The sequence below is a fragment of the Glandiceps talaboti genome, chromosome 3 (genome assembly GCF_964340395.1).
Source record: "Glandiceps talaboti chromosome 3, keGlaTala1.1, whole genome shotgun sequence".
Taxonomy (NCBI): domain Eukaryota; kingdom Metazoa; phylum Hemichordata; class Enteropneusta; family Spengelidae; genus Glandiceps; species Glandiceps talaboti.
In genome coordinates, this window is record NC_135551.1 from 27,871,522 (window position 1) to 27,894,720 (window position 23,199).

The 23,199-nt window shown below is 35.2% G+C and overlaps 1 protein-coding gene across 1 annotated transcript; it reads left to right on the plus strand.

Moving 5' to 3' along the window:
- Window positions 1-317: 317 nt before the first annotated feature.
- Window positions 318-5,864, plus strand: LOC144433338 (monocarboxylate transporter 10-like). Its single transcript, XM_078121644.1, has 4 exons — window positions 318-495; window positions 1,014-1,726; window positions 1,992-2,355; window positions 5,704-5,864. Exons 1-4 carry the CDS (start codon window positions 318-320, stop codon window positions 5,862-5,864), a joined length of 1,416 nt encoding a protein of 471 aa, XP_077977770.1.
- The last annotated feature ends 17,335 nt before the right edge of the window (window positions 5,865-23,199 follow it).

Genomic DNA, 23,199 nt, shown 5'->3' on the forward strand with positions numbered 1-23,199 from the left:
TGCAAAACTTCAAACATTGTGAAATATGTTAATAGGCCTTGGTATGCATAGATTTGGTCCGAAATCTAAATAGATTTAGGAGTAGTATATAGTCCATCTAGAACTTGTATTTGAGATGGGTACACCAACAGGCAGACAGACAGACAGACAGACAGACAGACAGACAGACAGACAGACAGACAGACAGACAGACAGATACACACACACAAACAAACAGAAAGATATTGGTAATAACATTAGATTCCTCGTCATTGTAATGACATTAATTGTGTTTGTTTGATATTTCCAGTTTTGCAATAGACACCGCTATGACCAAAATGCATGAAAGCTCAAATGCTAGGAGGCCCGAAGGATCTTTTAGATGGGTCATTGTTTTTGCATCTTTCTGGATTAACGGCACAGTATGTAGTGTATTTAATTCATTTGGAATTCTCCTCGTTGCTATGCTAGAAGAGCCTGCATTGGTTGAATCAGGCGCTAATGCATCTAATGCGGGTAAGTGTAAGGGTGAAGACATGAAATCTATTTGAACTTTACAAATGTAATAATATATCTGCCGAAAAGAGCATTACAGCTGTTGTTACAGATTGCATAGTCTATATAAAATAGTTTTACTATATATGCTGCTTAACTACATATATTAGGCAAAAGTTAATCAAACCATGTAATGTATTTTAACTCTTAAATAATAACACAAAACCACTGCCACCTGCTCTATGTTAGAGTTACCAAGGAATGTGAGATACAACATGTACTTTCCAATATTTGTTACCATGAGCGTATACTGTTTATGCCAATTATCGTAAAATACATTTAAAATACATTTTGTAGCTTGTTCACATTCATGTATTGTATACCATGTAGTAAATCCGAAATGTCTTCTTGGGTTGTACATACTAATGAATATATTATTGCATACACTCCATGATGAACAACTTCGCCCATTTTTTAATATTCTTTGTGTTTAATGAATGGTATCTTAACACTACTTTTATGTTCGTTAAACTTTGCAGCTTGGATTGGCTCTACAACATTTGGTCTGATGTTTTTACTGGGTGCTGTAGTCGGTGTTTTAAATGATAAATTCGGTTGTCGCGTCGTGTCAGCTGTTGGGTGTAGCATTGCCTGCCTGGCTAGTTTGTCTTCCGCGTTTGTCAGAAGTCTTGGCCTCTTATATTTGACATATGGTGTTTTACTCGGTATCGGACTGTCTGCTCCCTATACAACACCTTTTGTCGTTGTAAATAGATACTTCGACAAACGTCTTGGACTCGCTACCGGTCTTGTGACGGCCGGTAGTGGTGTGTTCACCCTAGTATTCCCACCAATTCTGTCTAAATTAATTGACGTGATTGGTCTGTGGAAATCGATGTTTGCTATCAGTGGTTTCTTGTTTCTGATGATATTCTGCTCGCTTACATTTAGGCCAGTACAATCGGGGGACGGGCCAACATCTGATAGAACAGGAGAAAGTGGACATCAGGAGGCGGACTCAGACAGCGTGCTAAACGAACAAAATAATGAAAATGATGGACATATCGCGAATGGGGGAGGAAACGAATGTCAGGCAAAAGGGGAAAAGAAGAAAGAAAGAGAAAGACCAAGGCGTCCTAGTTTTATTAGGCGACATCTAAACGTTGAAATATGGAAAAATAAACGATACAGAATCTACGCAGCTGCAATACCGCTCGCATTTCTTGGATATTTTGTTCCCTTCGTTCACCTGGTAAGTTCAAACCATACCTCTTGAACTAAAAATGTTGTTGGAAATGGGAGATTTCTAATTTTTGAAAATATATGTACATCCAACAAAATATATTTCTCTGACCTATAAAGTCATACATCTGATAATTCTATTTTTGACACGATTTCATCAGCCTGTTTGATATCATATCTACAGTCATGGTACATGTTAATTTAGGAGGACGAATCCTTCGTTCCGAATTCCACTCATAATATACATATACTATTTTATGTATTTCCTCCTACAGATCAACCATGTCAAACATGTTTTGCCAGATGTGAACGGTTCAATCCTGCTTACGTGTCTAGGGGCGTCTTCTTTAGTTTCACGAGTGCTTTCTGGCCTTTTAGCTGACAAAGTGAATTCCATTATACTTCACCAAATATCTATCCTCGGCCTTGGTATTCTCACCATGCTGTTACCAGTGTCTACGTTACACTTTGCTGGAGTAGTTGTTGCAGTACTTCTGATGGGAATCTTTGATGGGTGTTTTGTGTGTCTGATAAGTAGAAATGCAACTAAAATTGTTGGCGAAAAAAACAGTTCACAAGCCATCGGATTTGTGCATGGATTTATTTCAATACCAGCTACTATTGGACCTCCCATAGCAGGTAAAAACAGATTATTGCTTTCTTTTGCTTTTCTCTCTATTCCTATCCTCTATCATTCTATCCTATCCTTTCCTATCCTATCCTTTCCTATCCTATCCTATCCTATCCTATCCTATCCTATCCTATCCTTTCCTATCCTATCCTATCCTATCCTATCCTATCCTATTCCTATCATATCCTATCCTATCCTATCCTATTCCTATCATATCCTATTCCTATCCTATCCTATCCTATCCTATCCTATCCTATCCTATCCTATCCTATTCCTATCCTATCCTATCCTATCCTATCCTATTCCTATCATATCCTATCCTATCCTATCCTATTCCTATCATATCCTTGCCTTTCCTATCCTATCCTATCCTATCCTATCCTATCCTATCCTATCCTATCCTATCCTATCCTATTCCTATCCTATCCTTTCCTATCCTATCCTATCCTATCCTATCCTATCCTATCCTATCCTATTCCTATCCTTTCCTATCCTATCCTATCCTATCCTATCCTATCCTATCCTATCCTATCCTATCCTATCCCATCCTATCCTATCATATCCCATCCTATCCTATCCTATCCTTTCCTATCCTATCCTATCCTATCCTATCCTATCCTATCCTATCCTATCCTATCCTATCCTATCCTATTCCTATCCTATCTTATCCCATCCTATCCTATCCTATCCTTTCCTATCCTATCCTATCCTTTCCTATCCTATCCTATCCTATCCTATCCTATCCTATCCTATCCTATCCTATCCTATCCTATCCTATTCCTATCCTATCTTATCCCATCCTATCCTATCCTATCCTTTCCTATCCTATCCTATCCTATCCTTTCCTATCCTATCCTATTCCTATCATATCCTTTCCTATCCTATCCTTTCCTATCCTATCCTATCCTATTCCATTTTATGCTATCCCATCCTATCCTTTCCTATCCTATTCCTATCCTATCTTATCCCATCCTATCCTATCCTATCCTTTCCTATCCTATCCTATCCTTTCCTATCCTATCCTATTCCTATCATATCCTTTCCTATCCTATCCTTTCCTATCCTATCCTATCCTATTCCATTTTATGCTATCCCATCCTATCCTTTCCTATCCTATTCCTATCCTATCTTATCCTATCCTTTCCTGTCCTATCCTTTCCTATCCTATCCTTTCCTATTCCTATCCTATTCCTATCCTATCCTATCCTATCCTATCCTATCCTATCCTATCCTATCCTATCCTTTCCTATCATATCCTATCCTATCCTATCCTATTCCATTTTATGCTATCCCATCCCATCCTATCCTATTCCTATCCTATCCTATCCTATCCTATCCTATCCTATCCTATCCTATCCTTTCCTATCCTATTCCTATCCTATCCTTTCCTATCCATCCTATCCTATCCTATCCTACTCTATTCTATCCTGTCCTATCCTATCCTATTCCATTCTATTCTATCCCATCCCATCCGATCTCATCCCATCCTATCCTATCCCATCCTATCCTATCCCATCCTATCCTATCTTATCCCATCCTATCCTATCTCATCCCATCCTATCCTATCCTATCCTATCCTATCCCATCCTATCCTATCTTATCCCATCCCATCCTATCCTATCCTATTCTATCCTATCTTATCCTATCCTATCCTTTCCTATCCTATCCTATCCTATCCTATCCTATCCAATCCAATCCTATCTTATCCTATCCTATCTTATTCAATTTTATTCTATCCCATCCCATCCTATCCCATCCCATCCGATCCCATCCTATCCTATCCTATCCTATCCTATCCTATCTTATCCTATCCTATCCTATCCTATCCTATCCTATCCTATCCTATCCTATCCTATCCTATTCCATTCTATTCTAGCCCATCCCATCCCATCCCATCCCATCCCATCCCATCATTTTAAATCATTGTAACGTTCCCATTTTTTAAAATAGCGTTTTACCTTTGTTGAGACAATGTTGAGACAATTACCAGCCATACTTGTAATTTTTTATCTTATCCTTTCCTGTCCTGGTCCTGGCCTGTCCTGTCATGCCCTGTTCTCTCATTCTACTATATCCTATCCTATCCTATTCTATTCTGTTTGATTCTAATCTATGCTATGATATCCTATCCAATGCACAAGCTTGATATTCTATTCTATTATATTCTATTCTATTCTATTCTACTATGCTATTCTATTATATCACTTCCCGTCGTATTCTATTCTATTCTATTCTATTTTATTCAATTCTATTCTATTTTATTCTATTCTGTTCTATATTATCCCGTCCTATTCTATTCTATCCCACCCACTTATACCATAATCTACTCTATTCTATTCTATCCTATCCTATTCTAATCTATTCTATTCTATTCCATTCTATTCTGTTCTGTTCTATTCTATTCTATTCTATTCTATTCTATTCTATTCTATTCTATTCTATTCTATTCTATTCTATTCTATCTCATCCACTTATATCCTATCCTTTTTATTCTATTCTATTCTATTCTATTCTATTCTATTCTATTCTATTCCATCCACTTATTTCCTAATCTATTCTATTCTATTGTATTATATCTATTCTATTCTATTCTATCCCATCCTAGTCTTTTCTCTATTCCATTCTATCATATCCTATTCTATTCTATCATATCCTAATATATTCTATTCTATTCTATTCTATTCCATTCTATTCTATTCTACTATGCTATTCTATTCTATCATTTCCCGCCGTATTCTATTCTATTCTATTCTATTCTATTCTATTCTATTCTATTCTATTCAATTCTATTCTATTTTATTCTATTCTGTTCTATATTATCCCGTCCTATTCTATTCTATCCCACCCACTTATATCATAATCTACTCTATTCTATTCTATCCTATTCTATTTTAATCTATTCTATTCTAATCTATTCTGTTCCATTCTTTTCTATCCTATTCTATTCTATTCTATCCCATCCACTTATATCCTATTCTATTCTATTCTATTCTATTCTATTCTATTCTATTCTATTCTATTCTATTCTATTCTGTTCTATTCCATTTCTCTTTCGAATACATAATTTTTTACCCACATACCTCAAATGAATGAAATGGACAATATATTTGATTGAAGGGAAAAGACAATTTTCAATACATTTTGTTATCCTGTCTTAGGTAACTTCGTTACAATGGAATTGTTTTCGAAATCCAATGTTAAGAAATATATTCTTCCAGTTGTTAATATTTCAGTAGGGTTTCTATTATGTTATGCTTTTATGTTGTTACCTTTAATTGGTTTCTATGGTAACCAGTACTTATCTCTATAATTTTTTCCATTAATTCTTGTTGTCATTGTCACTATTCCTTACATAGGGTTCATCTTTGACGAGACTGGGTCCTATAATCTTGCATTTATCATTTTTGGGATACCATTTTTGATCGCAGCAGGCCTGATGTTTTTCCTCAAAGATAGACGGACCCAACCAGCAGAGAATGGAAATGATTCCAATAGCAGTACACATACTGTTACCTGAAATTGTCAGAACTCAAACTTGGTTGAAATTATACATTACCAATTTTATGGTATAATTTAGTATGTGACTATGTTTGTGTTGCATTGCCTGTAATAATGCGTTTAGAATATTTTGTGTAGCATCGATCGGCAAGTGGGTATTTCCAACCACAAATAAGGAAATATATTTTTTCTTCCGTAAGGGAGAGATGTATTTAGTGGGTGGAAGTCTGTGTGTGTGTGTGTGTGTGTGTTTCTGTCTGTCTGTCTGTCTGTGTGTGTGTCTGTCTGTATATGTCATCATTTTCTCCATCATGGCTTGCTCAATTCAAACGAAATTTCGGAGACCTATTCCGTAGGGTAATGGCAAGACTTGATTAGGATTTCGTTTGCGATACCATAGCGCACATGTCCTGAAAATATTATTGATGTCGCTTTTAGTTTTAATAAGTAATTGGCATATTTTTGTAGGCCACTAAAAAGAAAAAAGTAGCTTCTTGTCAGGAAATGTTGTCTAAAGTGGTGCGACGATGCACTTATTTTTTTTTTACATTCTCAACAAATGGTAATCAATCTACTTATCATTGCAGTTACTGTTCTTTTTATTTAGTACTTTACAGCAAGTGTGTATGTGGGGCAGATGTTATAGGCTAGTTCATGATTAGTTTTGCAGTTGTCTTCACTGGTGGCAGTTAATGTAGGGAGAGTTACTTTTGTGTTTTCCCTTTCATCTGCCAACTGAATTGGCTTACGGAAGAAAAAATTAACGCGGGAAGGGGGGTACTTAAGTGATGGGCGCTGACCAGAAACAATTTTTTTTGGCTTTTAAAACTCTTTCTACAATGAGCGCTATGCTACAACGTTCTATAAAGCTTCAAATTACATGTTGTCGTTGGCCAGGAGATCACTAACAGCAATGAGCAAATAGCAATCAATGAGAAAAAATAACTTATTGCATATGTTCTGTTGTATTCCAACAATTGTCTGTAGGAACGACAATCTCACAACTTTGCCCGTACGGAAGGCATTCTTGTCTGTGTTCCAACACTTTACACTTTTGAAGATATACAACGCACTTTACATTCTTAATTATAACTTTACTGTTACACGGGTTCTAACGCACAAGCTTATTAAGCAGTTTGATTTTTTATTAGCTGTCGATCTGCATTGGTCGAAGATCCTTATTAGAATCATTTAATCTGAGACTTAAACTGAGATTATAAACAGTAAATTAATTATGGAAAGGATTTTTTTATCTGTATGGGTACGTATTTTCCATGCAACAATTGGCGTTTGCTATGTATGTTTTATTATTAGACTAAGTCTGCCACTTGTACAATTATATATCTTTTAAGTTTCAAGGTGGCACTTCAAATAAAAAGGATTATCATTCAAGTGTTCTTACTATCAGTGTCCTAAATTAATGTCCGTCCGTCCGTCCGTCCGTCTGTCTGCCTGTCTGCACGCACGCACGTACGTACGTACGTACGTACGTACATATATACGTTCTATGCATATATATGTATATGTATGTGTATGTGTATTATGTACATATGGATGTATGTATGTATATGCGCATGTGAGTTTAATGAATTACATTTTCATCAAAAGCTACAAAACACATTTCAAGGCTAGGGACACTTTGCAATTAAGTGTGTTACAGAGCATTGCGCTTGAAATTATATATTCAACTGCGTGTACATGAGGGCAGCATGCTACACTACCGCTGTCTCATGTTGATTTTTGTATCACTGACGAATTCTCGTTACTGCCTTCATTGGTTGGTTGGTGGTTATGACTCTACTTGATGCCACTTAACGGGTATTGAATTTGATAGAAATACTCCCTATTAATACATAAAGAATAATGAGAAATGTTTATCTATGAGTCGCCTTTAAAAATCCTAATGTTAGCAAGGCTGCTAAAGGAGCCTTTAGTATTTACAGGTGGGAGGGGGGAGGGAGGGGGCTGATGAATTAGAAGATATGTTAGATTTTCTGTTCTCAACAAGTAAAATCTAGGGAGAATAACATTTAATTTGACTTATTCATAATGTAATGGAATTCCTTCAGGATGTAAAGAAAGAAAATGAAAAACAAGTGAAACGATATAAAAGGGTGTAAATTTTCTATTCGTGTGTAATTGACGGTTATTGATTGAGAATTGTAAGGGTAATTTTAACAGGAAATCGCAATATGAAGTCAAATGTGACATCGGAAGCACACAATTTAGTTCAGTCATAGACAGTGGAGGGGAATACTTAACTCTCCGCTGTTTATGGTTCAGTTCAGACTACAAAAACAACAGATTCAGCTATCACGGTCCCGTTTACTAATTCCCAATTAGTAAACGTAACGGCTGTTGTTGACGTGCGGGTTGTTTCGCTTACTTACAAATTAGTGCTGTTAGCTGAAATTAACTGGCGTCTGATAAGAAACAAAGGCAGTTCGTCCTATTGCTGTTGCTTTTAGTACTAATCCACCCAAATATACAAATGCAATGTTATCCATGGTAAGTTGGTCTTTATTTTGGAGATTTGAAACCTTATTACCGATTTCGTTTTGAATATTCGCCGTAAATAATTAGCTAGCATCATTAGTGTGTCAATTCAAATTCATAATGGACTCGCAAGGGCATCCGACAATATTTGTTGGTCGTTTATAGTGTACGTGTACAAACTAAGCTGGAAGCAAAGAAACGTTTTACAGCATTCACTCTACGTTGATATACATAAATTTACAGGTCCTGGACCTTCTACAGAGAGTGTTTACATGTTTACTACATGTACAATAAGGCAAACAAAAATGTTTTTTTTTTTCCCGATAACATGTCTTCAGAAAATAGGGTAGGTAGGTCGGAATTTTATTTTATTTCATTTTAATTTTGTTAAAAATCACTCGACCCCAAGATAAGATACTCGTTGGTCGCAATACTTCCGTGAGAGTTTGATGAAGTGCAAAAGATGTCAACTGTACTATTATAGTCTGTTTCTCTCTGGAATACAAATTTTAAAAAATGACCACAAAGGCATGAAGGTGTACTGAAAAACAAACTATAAATTCATTAATTTTAAATTGGCAAGACGTTACTATACTGATACAGGGATGTGTAATGGCCGGGGGTTCCATTGGGAATGAATACATGTGTCGGAATCTCCTAGACTCCTAGTCCTGCTTGCAGATGATGCACCATTTCGCTCGCATATGGCAACAATGTGTATCATGCAAACCAAATAAAATGCAAAAGGGTTCATATCCCAAGCTGAAATATAGCGATATTGAACTAATAGAACCTTTGAAAAGGTCTTCCATGACATACCGAGCCCTAAAGGAAAAAATAGCGGAGTATGGTGATATTACCAAAGAATTTTGCTATCGGTACACTCGAATGAGTGGTGCACTAAGTGGTATGTTGTACGGTCTTGGCCTAGTGAAGAAGTATTTTTTTTCACTGTCTAGTCCACGACCAGTCGTACGCTTGGCGCCCAGTGAGGAAGTATTTTTTCACTGTCTATTGTCCACGACCAGTCGTACGGTCACGGCCCAGTGAAGAAGAAGTATTTTTTTCACTGTCTACTGTCAACGACCAGTCGTACGGTCACCGCCCAGTGAAGAAGAAGTATTTTTTTCACTGTCTAGTCCACGACCAGTCGTACGCTTGGCGCCAAGTGAAGAAGTATTTTTTTCACTTTCTATTGTCCACGACCAGTCGCACGGTCTTGGCCCAGTGAAGAAGAAGTATTTTTTTTACTGTCGAATCTCCACAAGTGGTCATACGTCAGTACCCCCATTTTTAAATGCGAGAAGTAGCTTTTTCACTTTTTTCTCCTTGATCGGTCGGACGGTTTCTAATAATTACCATTGTTGTTTTTCTTGTAATGACAAACATGGTTAGCATCGATAAGACATCAATGGTTTGAGAAAACGCGCACAAAAAATCAAATGGTTGACTTTGTGCTTTGGCCCCATCAATCGCCCTCTAGCTCTGGTGACACTGCTGACCTATCGAGCGATATGCTTCCAAAACGACGTATTGCAAATCCGGTTACCATAGTAACAAAGCAAACAACAAAACAAAGTACTTCATTTAATGGCGATATGGAATTACGGTCAGGTCAGTATGTAAATTTCATGCGAATACCATACAAGAGATTGTTTTGAAATAATACAATTAAAGTTTCCAAGTGTCATGTCAGTTTCATTTCGAGCAGACGAAATCAACGTAACTAAGGAGAAAAGTAAAAGGAAATGTTTTGCTTGTTTGTGGGGGGGGGGGGGAATACTCAACTTGCATGACTTGTGTAGAAGCAGACATTTATGACCCGGGGGTATCTCAGGTAGAAAGTCTTGGATGTATTCAGACTTTACGGTTAATCGTGCAATAGTTCGCAAATTCGTGTAATCAGCCCTTTTTATGGCCTCGATGTAGTTTAGAAGTTCCGAATCAATGTTTTAAATGGGTTTTCCCTTGTTGGTGTTCTATTCTGGTAACCCCTTAGCATGCCACCATGCTATCTCAACACGCATTAAACGATGACATTTAGTAGATTGAGAGATGGAATTCTAGCGTCAGACACTGGGCGTAGTGTTTTGATATGGCCGACTCCAACTTTTCTGTTTCGCACGTCAATTTTGTTGCTTGACCAGCAATATAGGGAGTGTGGTTGTTGATCAAGTCTAAAATTTATAAGACAGTTTATAAGATAGTTCCTCTTTAAGTCATGGTAGTTAAGCTAATTCTTCGCAAGGAATTCTGAAACTCATACTAGTTCATCCTAAATCTCCAATTGAAGAGTACGTACAGCGATCGAAAAACATATATATCACTTCACTTCACTTCACTTCACTTCACTTCACTTCACTTCACTTCACTTCCATACACGGGTTTGTTTCGCGTTCGAATGTTGACAAGAGCGCCCGTTTCAGTCTGCGCCGAAAGTCTATATACTATATACTTGTCATGGCAAAAAAGCATAGCTAAGGAGGTTGTCACAAAGTGGTGACATTTGGTAAAGTTATATAACCATATACATGGCATTCTTAGGGTTAACTAGGGGGTTACGCAAATATACAAGGACATTATATTCGTAGAGTATAAACAGTCACTGAGTTTACCGAGCTGGTTATTGAATAGAACTCTAATTAGCAGTCAGTGAACTACCGCCCGAGCTCTTCTTGCACACCGATTGTCGGTTTCATTTCGTATTCCTTTTGTGTGTATTTGACCCGTTTGTACTCAATTGGTCCTTATTATTAGTTCGTGGACAATTGGTCATTCCGTGAACCATATTTCAATGATAAAAAAGAAAGATACGGTGATTCTTTGTCTATAAACATATTAATTGTTCAAAATTTTATATATGAAACCTCTCCTAAAAGATATTTGTGATATCTGCCTCTGTATATAGTAAATTTTACCACTGGTCTCTTTATCTGCCTGATTTTGCCATGGTCAGGAGGGAATATGTACGACACATTTCAATTGCAATAGATGTGCTCTCAGTGTTGTTCTATACAGTGAATGCAATAGCTATACGTCTTCTTTCCAGTGAGTATTGTTATTTTAGATTCAACCTCCTTTGTCTTATTTTCTAGTTCTGTACTTGTTACATTGAGAGGCGTTGGTACTTTCAACATCAAGGCATCGCTCTATACCTCTGACAGCTTTGCAACTCTGGTTGGTGAAGATGCTTTCCCACTAACGATTTGTGACGGTGTATTGATCTACTTTGGTATTAAAATTGATGTTAATGATCATAGTCTGGAATTATTGACTGAGGACTGCTATGCTTCAGAAAGTGATGATCCAATTGCAAATGTTGTCAAACATCATATGATTATTAATGGGTATGTTATCTTTATATAATAAGAGGATACGGTTACATCCATGTTCGTAACTTGTGTCCGACTGTTACTAACATGGATGTAGCTGAATCCTTTTCGCTACGCTAAAGTATAAATGATTGTCGATTGAGAAACACACAGCCATATACTGGAAAAGGTTAATGCTCATAAATGGCAGATAACCCCACCGGGAGTCATTGATGGTACTGTGTACACTGGTTTAATGATCATGTTGTACTGATAACACAGTTCGAAGGTTTCTCGACAAATTGTAAATGTCTGAGATGATGATAGAGTTTGATTTTGACACGACTGTTCACGTACAGCAAGTACAACATCATGAATGAAATTGAAAAAAAATAACAAAAGAAATTTCGAAATAGTTGCTATTTTACAGATACACAGATACTTAAAAAGAAAAAAAAACAAATAACAAAAATATAAATATGTATTTTGATTTCATACTTACATGAATAACACTGGTTTCCTCATAGTTTAGTGGATCGCATACATTTAGAGGGTCATAGCTTACAATACGAAGTAACTGCATTATTTTGAAATGTTCTCAATATACAGATGCAGTCAGAACAAAGTTACCGAGTTTCTTTCAGAATCACTAACGAAACATTACGCCTGGGATGCATATAACGTGGTAAACAGCGATGACGTAGACAACGGCGAGGAAATAACCCTGTATATCCATTGTAAGGTACATGTCTGCAAAAAAGACGAAATAGGTACTCGCTGTAGCCAGGTAAGTGTATGTAGGATTGGTAGAATATGGTGACGAAGTACATATTTTAAGGCCATAATGTGATAAGTATTTATCAGTTGGGTAGATCAAATGTCTTACACCTTTTATGAGGTACATGGAGTTTAAAAGCTCAGATCGAAAGCTCAGTGTTAAAAACTTTGACCTGCTCGTGCGTTGTAACCTAGTGTAAGTCAATCGACGTCAAACTTACGAATATTTTGGTCAGTTTTGTTTAAAGTCAATAACCATCTGAATTTAAAATACCGACGTTTTCCAGGGTTGTATAAGTCGCAAGCGAAGAGCATTTTCAGAACTAGAATATGTGTCACATCCCGGATCTACAAGTTCTTTTATTACCCATGGTCCTTTGAAGAAATCAGTTGGGTCAGTATTCTTTATATAATATATATGTGTGTGTGTGTGTGTGTGTGTGTGTGTGTGTGTGTGTGTGTGTGTGTGTGTGTGTGTGTGTGTGTGTGTGTGTGTGTGTGCATTAACATTAGTAATATGTGACAAATTGAGGTGTCAAATTTCATCGTCATTCAACAGACAATGGTTACTTAGGTGAAATGACAATGTGTATACATTTTAGCAACGAATTCATATCTTAAATTATTGATTAGTATTCATGATTAGCAATTCATAATGACTTTTTGTGGAAAAATTGACATTGACACGCAGGGGTAATACATTCACAATTTTGACAAAGCTATTGATTAATACATCATGGCTTTCTGACGCGATGAATTGAACAGACATCTTATATAATGTATTCGTTTCTATTTTGTTTCGCAGCTGCGGCAACTAAATATAGATGGCTGTAGTCTTACCTAGCAAAAGAAACTGGAACAATAACTCTGACTAGAGGTTTATGTTTAAGTTATATTTCTCTCTCTCTCTCTCTCTCTCTCTCTCTCTCTCTCTCTCTCTCTCTCTCTCTCTCTCTCTCTCTCTCTCTCTCTCTCTCTCTCTCTCTCTCATTCATTCTTAAAATATTGTAAACCATTTGTTAACGCTATGATTTACATTCTCATGTCCTTTTATTCTCCGAAATTTTGCACATGAAATTTAAAATCTTTCATAAAACACGTTTCTTGAATGTTGTGTCGTCAAATTTATACATGATTTATCAACTTGTTCACTAATAATATGTGTATTTCAAATCAATTGCTGGTCGCTTACTTCAACAATGTCATTCTGTTGTATTGGATATATGTTGCACTCAAACCAGTGAACGAAATAAAAAAAAGACATTTATAAGCAAAGTATGCAGTGTTATAGTTCTTTTTCTTCGTTTTGATGTATGTTGTCATGGCAATAAAAGTCGAGCATCTGTTCTTTTTTTATTTAAACGGATTCATATTCTTTAATTTGTTAAACCCCCCCCCCCTTATGAGTACGGTGTCTTTAGAAAGATGAGTCTGTACTTATAACTGAGAACAAAAGAATACTACCTGACTCTTTTTATGAGGAGTTCCTCACATCTCGATCGCTCACATTCAAATTTAATACGCGGATTCTGCATATCTGTATTATGACGCTACCACCAGGTGACGTGTTCGATCACACTAACTTAATTACACTTATTGTTTAAGGAACAGCTGTGATCGTTAGAAAAAATGTCAATTATGTAAATTGTGTGCAATGAATGCAACTATATTATTGCCTAGCCATCTATATTTATGTCAAAAGTAGATTAAACTGTCAAGATGAAGGTGGTCATCACAATTGTGGTTTGTACAGCTATTATCATCGGCAACGTTAAATCAGGTAGGTTTAAGAACTGTCTATCAATTTCGACATAAAATAAGCACATTTTCATTAGACAAATCAAACCAACTTTCAAAATATCTAAGAGACATTGTGGTCCCTAAATCGACAAAAAATAACCCTTCTCCAAAGTGCATTATATCTTGAAGACTACCTTTGTTAAGTATGATCACTGTCGCAGTTACTAAAACAATTGAGGCTAAATTATCAACACCAGAAACATTCCTGGCAATCGTTTAATTGTATACATAAATAGTACCCTGCCATCAATTACACGTAAGACCATCAAAGATCAGAACTAAAGTGATCTACTTCAAGAAGACGACATTTTAAGCTCTTTGTCTAAATTCAAACTCAGACAACCAACACTGGTTGAGATTGAGGTAAAGGCTTACATCTCAGTAAAATAAATGTAGATACCTAGATAAGATAACACTGACTGTCATGAATACGCCCGTACAGTGACAATATTAGTTAACTTCGTAACGTTAACGCAACGCAGTATAGATAGATTACTTTACTCGAATTGTTGATTTAAGAATGTAAAATGTATTTAAGTGATCTTTTACACAGAGTTAGTATGACACTACATTGTTGAAGCTGAATGTTTTGGACCCCACTTGAGATACAATTTATTGAATTAAGGATATATTTTCATGACATAAACCAGTGTAGCTTAGCTAGATTTTGGGACTAGTTGGTTCCAGACTCATGTTCTTGTCTTCCTTCTCATACTTTTTACGATCAATATCATAAATCTTAACGCCATGTAATCAATTATATTTTATTGATTGATTTACCTTTTATCTGACCGTTCACTATTAAAACACTTTACGCTTCGATTTGCCAAATTAATGAAACGAACTTGTTTTTTTCTGTTTTCCTGACATCATGTAGTAGGGCAAATAGAACAATTTAAATTGAGATTAACGAAACTGCACTAAATACCAAATTACCAATTCAACAAATACATCAGACTCAGCTGGTCTGGTAAAAGGTATACTATTTTCAACTTCTTTCCATACAATATGTTGTTGTTAATTTCAAATATAGCTAAAAAAAAAACTACGAGTTATCACTACATCACGTGATACGACGATCGTTCCACAGTGACCGAAAGAACGCACACCTCTGTTGTTGTTTTTATTTTAAAAGACATGGATATTTAGCTCCATTGCGAGTATAACATTCGTCACAATGAAACAGACAATTGCAGTATTCAGTAAAAAAAATGTATGACATACCAATTACGCACTTCATTAAAGTGGAAGGATACACATTTTAATGTGGCAGTGAGTGATACGATCATTGAAAATATTGCGTAACTAATCACCATACTGTATCACTTTAATAATATTTATTTCTTATAGAGCGCATTACATTAAAACAATCTCAATGCGCTGAACAAAAGTATAAAATTAAAGTTAAAAGTTAATAATAATGAGATCTAAAAAGATGATATTTCAAGGCAGATTTCAAACTGTTCAAAGTATGTGAAGAACGAAGACATGATGGCAGGGCATTCCAAAGGCGTGGGCCGTAAATAGAGAAGGCCCGATCACCATAGTATACAGTGTTCCGGTTGATGCAAATTCACCACGCCACCGGATTGCGACCGAAGGGAATGACGGGTTGATCTTATCATTAATAAATCGCCTAATAAACACCCATGGGGATTATTATTACACGACTGTGCACATCTGAGATCGAAACAGCGTCAGACAGACAGACGTATAAAAATGGCGTTACAATATTTCGTGATAAAAATGTTGTATAAACAGTGAAAAAGATCACATAGATCTACAAGCTTGCCTCCTTGGTGTTATTTCGTTTGCCATTGTGATCGGATTCATATAAAAGAGATATAATTGAAAGTGAAAAATATTTTTTTAAGGTAATAAAATTTTAGTATCTTCTGAACATATACAAGACACTTATCATAAATTTGTTTGCTTTTTCGCATACATGCACGTTAGGGTTATGTTTATTATTATTTATCATTATTAGGAATGATTGATATATCTCTCCTAGTCACATACTACTACTAGTCTAGCTGCTAGACCTCAGACTTTCTTCCGTTATGACAAGCGATCGAAAAAGTCTAACAGTAATACTATGTATATATCACTTAAAAAGAGAAATGAAAGGCACATATACACAGTCATCTACTTTACATGTTACTAATTGTTTTGTTTACTTTGTACAGAGATATTAAATCGGAACATTACATGTGAGACTGACAAGATTACAGCTCTGGTCTCAGTGGATTGGTTGTATGAGTTATTACCATCAGCTAGTGGTGCAGCAGAAGACTACCATTTAAATGATGCCAGTTGTGTTGGCGTACAACATAACATCGATGGAGAAGCTTATTTCGAATTCACTTCTGGATTAGAAGAATGTGGTACACATTCAGTTGTAGGTGTTAAAACTATTAATAAAAATAGTGATATAAATGTATTTTGAACAAACATACATACATACATACATACATACATACATACATACATACATACATACATACATACATACATACATACATACATACATACACACACACACACACACACACATACATACATACATACATACATACATACATACATACATACATACATACATACATACATACCGATCAATTTTAATAATCATTTTGAAGATTGACATTAATTGAAGAATCTCTGTACTGTGTACAGCCCGTTGACCATAGTATACGTTGACAAAAATTACCTTGTAAAGAGAACAATACACTAATAATTGATACGCTTTTAGGATCACCCTGTTGACAAACGTATCAGTTATAACAACATGGTACACACTTCAAGAGGATCCAAACTATTCGAATTGGAATGCATATACAAGACTCAATACGATATCGTTCCTTTGATGGTCATTACAAACCCATGGTAAGGAAACTAGGATTATGACGTTTTATTTGCCCTTGATTAATATTGAGTTAAAAGGTATATTTGAATACGTGGCTATCAAAATAACATTGTAGTTTTGTATCTAAAAAATGCCAGACATGTCTCCAGTATCACATGAGAAGCAATGTTACTGGCTAATTTCAAAGTCCGCCTTACACACTTTGTTTTAATGAATGTTGTTAACTTTGAATAAATTCTAACTCAAAACAGCACAAGTGCATAACTCAATGTGTTTAATTGTGTACAACATCGACGTATTATAATTTGGACGTCATCTTTCAATGTTCAATTTGTCCTTTACGAATCAAAGCTTTAAAAAGGGCCTAATGTTATACTTAACTCATGTTCGATATTATAGAAACGAGTATTACTGTATGAAAATGAGTACATAGTTTTGTTTTGCACATGCATATATATGTCTTCATAGTGCCACTGAGTCTAATCTCTATCCATGGCCTTTGTTTTTGTAGTTCTGTCATGGTCAAACTTCAAGGCTTTGGCACATTCAACATTACTGCATCCCTCTTCGAATCCGAAGAGTTCGATGAACTTTTTGATGAAGACGACTTTCCCATTTCTATTTGTGATGGTGTATTGATCTACTTTGGTCTACAAGCTGACATACACGATTCGAGTTTGGAGTTGTTTACAGAGGAATGTTATGCTTCGGAAAGCTCCGATCCAAATGCCCCTATTAAGAAGGAAATGATGATCGTTGATGGGTATGTGAACAATTGAATTAAGACAAAATTTTGAATATTTCCACCAGTGCCAAAATTTCGACGATATCTCTGTTTGAACACCTGCACCTTTTACCCACCATATCTGAAGGTTCTTTTAAGAGTATGTTAGTAAGTTTGTTTTTTAGTGTTTGATATCATTTCATATAAATATTGGTCAAACTCAATGGCTACACATTCGTCATTGAAAAATAATTTCATATTACTATGCATAGTAAAAATTCAATTCAATTCAGTTCTCGTGTTAATGAAAAAGGGAACTATTACAAATGACTTTGGATGTCAACAACGTTGACCTTTAAACTCTTGGGGAAGAGGAATTTCAGGTCAGCTGCAAGTAAATCTTACCCCGTCAGTAGTGTTACTCACTATCAAATATTGAGATGATCGACAACTGAAAGTTGTGTGATGGAGCAACAATGTTTAACTTTATTACGTCTTATGTTATATTTCATCCATATTAAAGTTGGTTAACAGGAACATTTGGTGTTTGTTTGTTTATTGTACGCATGCTCATCAATTCTATTAATGTATTTGTATTCATTTCATTTACAGTTGCCTTCAGGAAGACATGACTGAATACGATGGCGATTCTCTTACTAACAATTTTGGATGGGATGCGTATGACGTAGCCAATCGTGATGACAGTGACGACGAAATAACCCTATATATACACTGCAGGGTTCATGTCTGCAAGAAAAGTATGGAAGGAACTCGGTGTAAAGAGGTAGACTTTGTCATTAGCATTATCAAGTTAGTGTACCAGATCATGATACTATGCATTGTTTAACTATTGTCGTGTAATACCACATGAGAAGTCACCACCATGATTATCTGATTTAAGACAGATCTAGATATTCATTCAGCCTAGATACATTAAAAAATATGCTAATTAGGCAGAAGTGTATTGTATTGCGATTGAAATGGAAATGGTAACATTTCTCTTGACACATTTGAATAAATACGTGTAATATGGTTAACCCGCCTTCACGATATATGATTTAAACATATATAAGGGCAAGATTTGATTCTTAATGTGAATTTCTCTTCAAGGGTTGTGTAAGCCGTAAACGAAGATCATCTTCTGAACTCACTGATTCAGCATACCCCGGCTCTACAAGTGCTGTCATTACCCATGGCCCACTGAAGAAACCACACACGTACGTTTAGTATCTTCTACTTACCAAGTGTGTCATTAACAGTTTACATGCGACAAAGTTCCAAACTAAACCAGTCAAATAGATCATTGAAAGAAGTATAATTTGACCAAAAGTGGAAGGGAATAACAGTACCACCAATATAATAGTATAGTATAGTATAGTATAGTATAGTATAGTATAGTATAGTATAGTATAGTATAGTATAGTATAGTATAGTATAGTATAGTATAGTATAGTCTTTCTTTCGAACATACCTCCGTTTATCCCCGGAGGGGGGTTACATAAATACATAAGAACGAATAAAGGAGGTCACATGAGCCAAAAGCACAAAATAGCTGAGAAATAAATATAATTTATATAAAAGACTACAATGCAAAACAAAAAGGAAATCAAATACTCTCCCTGATCCTGAAACAATCTATTATAAATTTTGCAGTCGTCACTACAATAGTTTTATCTATACTTGACATAAGTACGATGAACTTAGTCTCGTCATCCTTATCCATAAAATCAGAGTAAATAGTGGATATCGTTTGAAAGAAACTCTGCCTTTGTTGACTGTACCTAGAGCAACTGATCAAAAAATGAATTTCAGACTCCACTTCATTGGAGTCACACACACAGCATAATCTGTCTTCTACTGGTATATTTATATATCTACCCATTTCGATCATATAATATAACAGTATGGTCTTTTATTCTGTGCATTCAAGGCCATCAGCCCAAAATACAAATGTGGTTGCTCGATTGTTGACAGGATTTAAGCACAAATAAATCTAGATAGCATCAATGTGTATCAAGCTGAACTTATCGCCGATTAACTTATTTTTTTATTCATTAGGCTCAGTATATGTAACTTTTGAAATATTTTTCGTTGATTATCAACCGTAGAAAAATGACCACAAGTTTAATTGAACTGTTTAATAATTCTGATTAGTTGGATTGCCTCTTTATTAATCGTTAATGATACCCGTACACTGTATTGATGTCCATGTGTAAACAATAGAGATTCAGACACGGACCCAATTATATGTTTGTGAACAAATTATAAATATGTGAGATGTTGATAGAGTGTATTCTAACTATGGAATCATACATATCTATGTACAACACCATTAATAAGTACCCATTATGAAAACAATGTTATCCAAGTTATTGGTTGGTTAGAGTTAAAGCTGTTTACAGCCTTGCAATCTTTACTGAATCAATTCACAGATTACCATATCTAATTATCTGTGTTTACTCTTTTTACAGCTGTGGCAACTAAAACTTTGGAAATTGTCCAAAAACTGTCAACAGCCATGATCAGATGAAAACACGCCTACTTCGATGACTGACTTCTGTACTATGATAAAAACATGTTTTATTTCCATGACAATCCTTAGTTGTTTGAGATCAACTTTTTTGGTTTTAAGTTTATTGAGAATGTATTCCTTTTATTTCTCGTGAATGGAATGAACATCTAATTAGATTGAATGTCATGTTTATGTATCCAACATGTTTTATCAACAATGAAGAATTACATTGAATTGAATTGAATTGAAATTTATTTCATCAGATAACAAAAAACAAACAATAAATAAATAAATAAATAAATAATACATTACACTTTCAAACAAATTGGACAAAAGGAAATATACATGTGTTATCTAATGGGGACCATGAAAATAGTTCAGCAGAACTAGTCGTGTCCATGGCCCGTACATTCAATTTTAGATTAATTCAAATTCATAAATGGACGCAATGAAGAAAATTAAGTCAAAAATAAGTTTATTATTACAACTCTGGTACAATGAGATGCTTGGATTAAGTGTGTACAAATACAAAAAATGTAAACATAGAGCTAAGAGTACCTATAATGTTATAAATGCACTCAGTATGGAGATAAGAGTACATGCAGTGGAAATATACAGTATTGGTCTTTTATGTGACCGTTCATCGTACACAAAGTTGGGATATAACTCCCTTAGATTTGCATGTGTTCTGTATACTATTATTATTCCAATTTGTATTTCTTTACATGGCTGTAATAAATCTAATAGAAATAGAAATCTTGTTTTTCAACGTCTCCTTAGATATAGGTGGCTATAATAATTTTAAAGAATTTTATTTTCCTGAAGAATTTAGTAGACCGACGTAACTTTAAAATGTTGTAATCTAATCATAAATTTTACTTTTGAATTGAATCCTGGCACCATCTATTGCTGCAATGTAACTGTAAGCACATTGTGTAGGTAAATTTCAAATGCTAAAAAAAATCAATTTCGACCCCTATTTATGTATCAAATGTTTTATGGTAAAAAACAAAAAACAGTGGAGGTGTTTCAACCGCTAGGTCTCTTGTTTACGATGTATGCCTTCATAACGCTAGCGTTGTTGTCATAAAAAAATACGAATGATTGTGCACGTTTTCTAAATGAACGCTAAAATAGACACCAAGCAAGGTTGGTTACTTCAAATAAAGGCCACTAGGTATGCAGGAATTTTATCACCGAAAGCGTTGTTAATCAACTTCACATTCCAACTTGATGTACTATATATATGTAACAGCTAAGCTTAATTTACGAAAATTGCAAGCTACAGGTGCAACTTGATCAGGTAAAAAAAATAATTGAGGCACGAAAACCTCATGACCAACTTAAAGAGTTCCCTGTTTACATATTATGCAATGTTTTTGAGTTGCTTTATTAAGTTTGTAAATTCATGCGCTACCAGACTACAGGACAATCTTTGGAGATTCAGACAAATAGACTGCACGATATTATCCATGTCAATGCCAACAAACAAAAGATTGTTAAAAGAAAACATAAGCTTCAACGCGTCTTGACTCTAACAGAGACTTCAAACTCAAATCTATTATTTCTATCTGCACATGTACCTCTAGTAGGTAATTATGTACATGAGGCACACGTGTCTACCTACCTGTTGATTCCAATGCTAATAATATTCCATGAGTTTATTCACGAAAACAACGCTGCTTGCTGAAATGTACTACATTTGCTTCGTTTTTCGATACCAACAGCAAAGGTTATTGTATCTACGTCATTTTAAAACCAATCACCATGGCCGTTATCGTCATTTCTCCAATGATGTAGTTACTGTACATAGACTATTTAAATGACGGGTGACAAACACAAATGACTTACATTCACGTGTTGTTTGGAAGACGAAAGAAACCCAATAAGGCACGTTGAGGATATCCTGCTTTGTGGAAACTATGTGTACATATTGAATTACATTAAAGTAACTTATTTCCTGTTCACCGCACATGTTTATACCGAACATAGTTTTATTGGCATCCATATGATTCGGTGAGTTTACATCTTGAACTTTTTATATATTCATAAACCTAAACGTTCGTTCTCAAATTATCAAATATACCAAATTGAATGTATAGTCATAGTCAAATATATAAACAATGGCCACACCAGTTTATTTAGACTAAAGTAGTCAAGTCAAAACAGATGGTACAGGAGGGGTTCAAGAGTCCAATCTTACTATGTTGCAATGATAAGGTAGGTATTGACGATGCTATAACTGTAACAATGTCTCCTTTGTTGTAGCCTAGATGTAAATTTCCATAGCAATACCCAATGACCGTATGTACACGTTGTCATATTTTAGCAATACCCAATGATCATATGTACACGTTGTCATATTTTAGCAATACCCAATGACCATATGTACACGTTGTCATATTTTAGCAATACCCAATGACCATATTTACACGTTGTCATATTTTAGCAATAATGTATATTAGGCAGCCTGCTGAGTACCACGACAGTTTAGCAACTGTGATACACACCAGCTATCTAATTAAATGAGTGTTGCCTACTTTGCTAAATCCCATTACGGTGAAGAATGCCGACAGTCAACCTTCCAGTAGTAAATCTAAAGAAACAATGCCATATTACGCTACAAGATACTATAAACCTAGATATTTTCACTATTAGAAAATTTTGTGATTTTACAGTCTTCAGCTAGTTCTCAAAGACTAATTATTACTAATTACCAGACTGGTACACTATGTATTTGTATAAGAAGGCATTTTAGTCATTACTCATTTGTACATTTTTGTTTTCCAGCAAATTAAGCGAAAATAAATCTTTAGCAAATCTTTCCAGGTTTACAGTAAGTTGGTATATTGTGTAACTTGGTTTCAT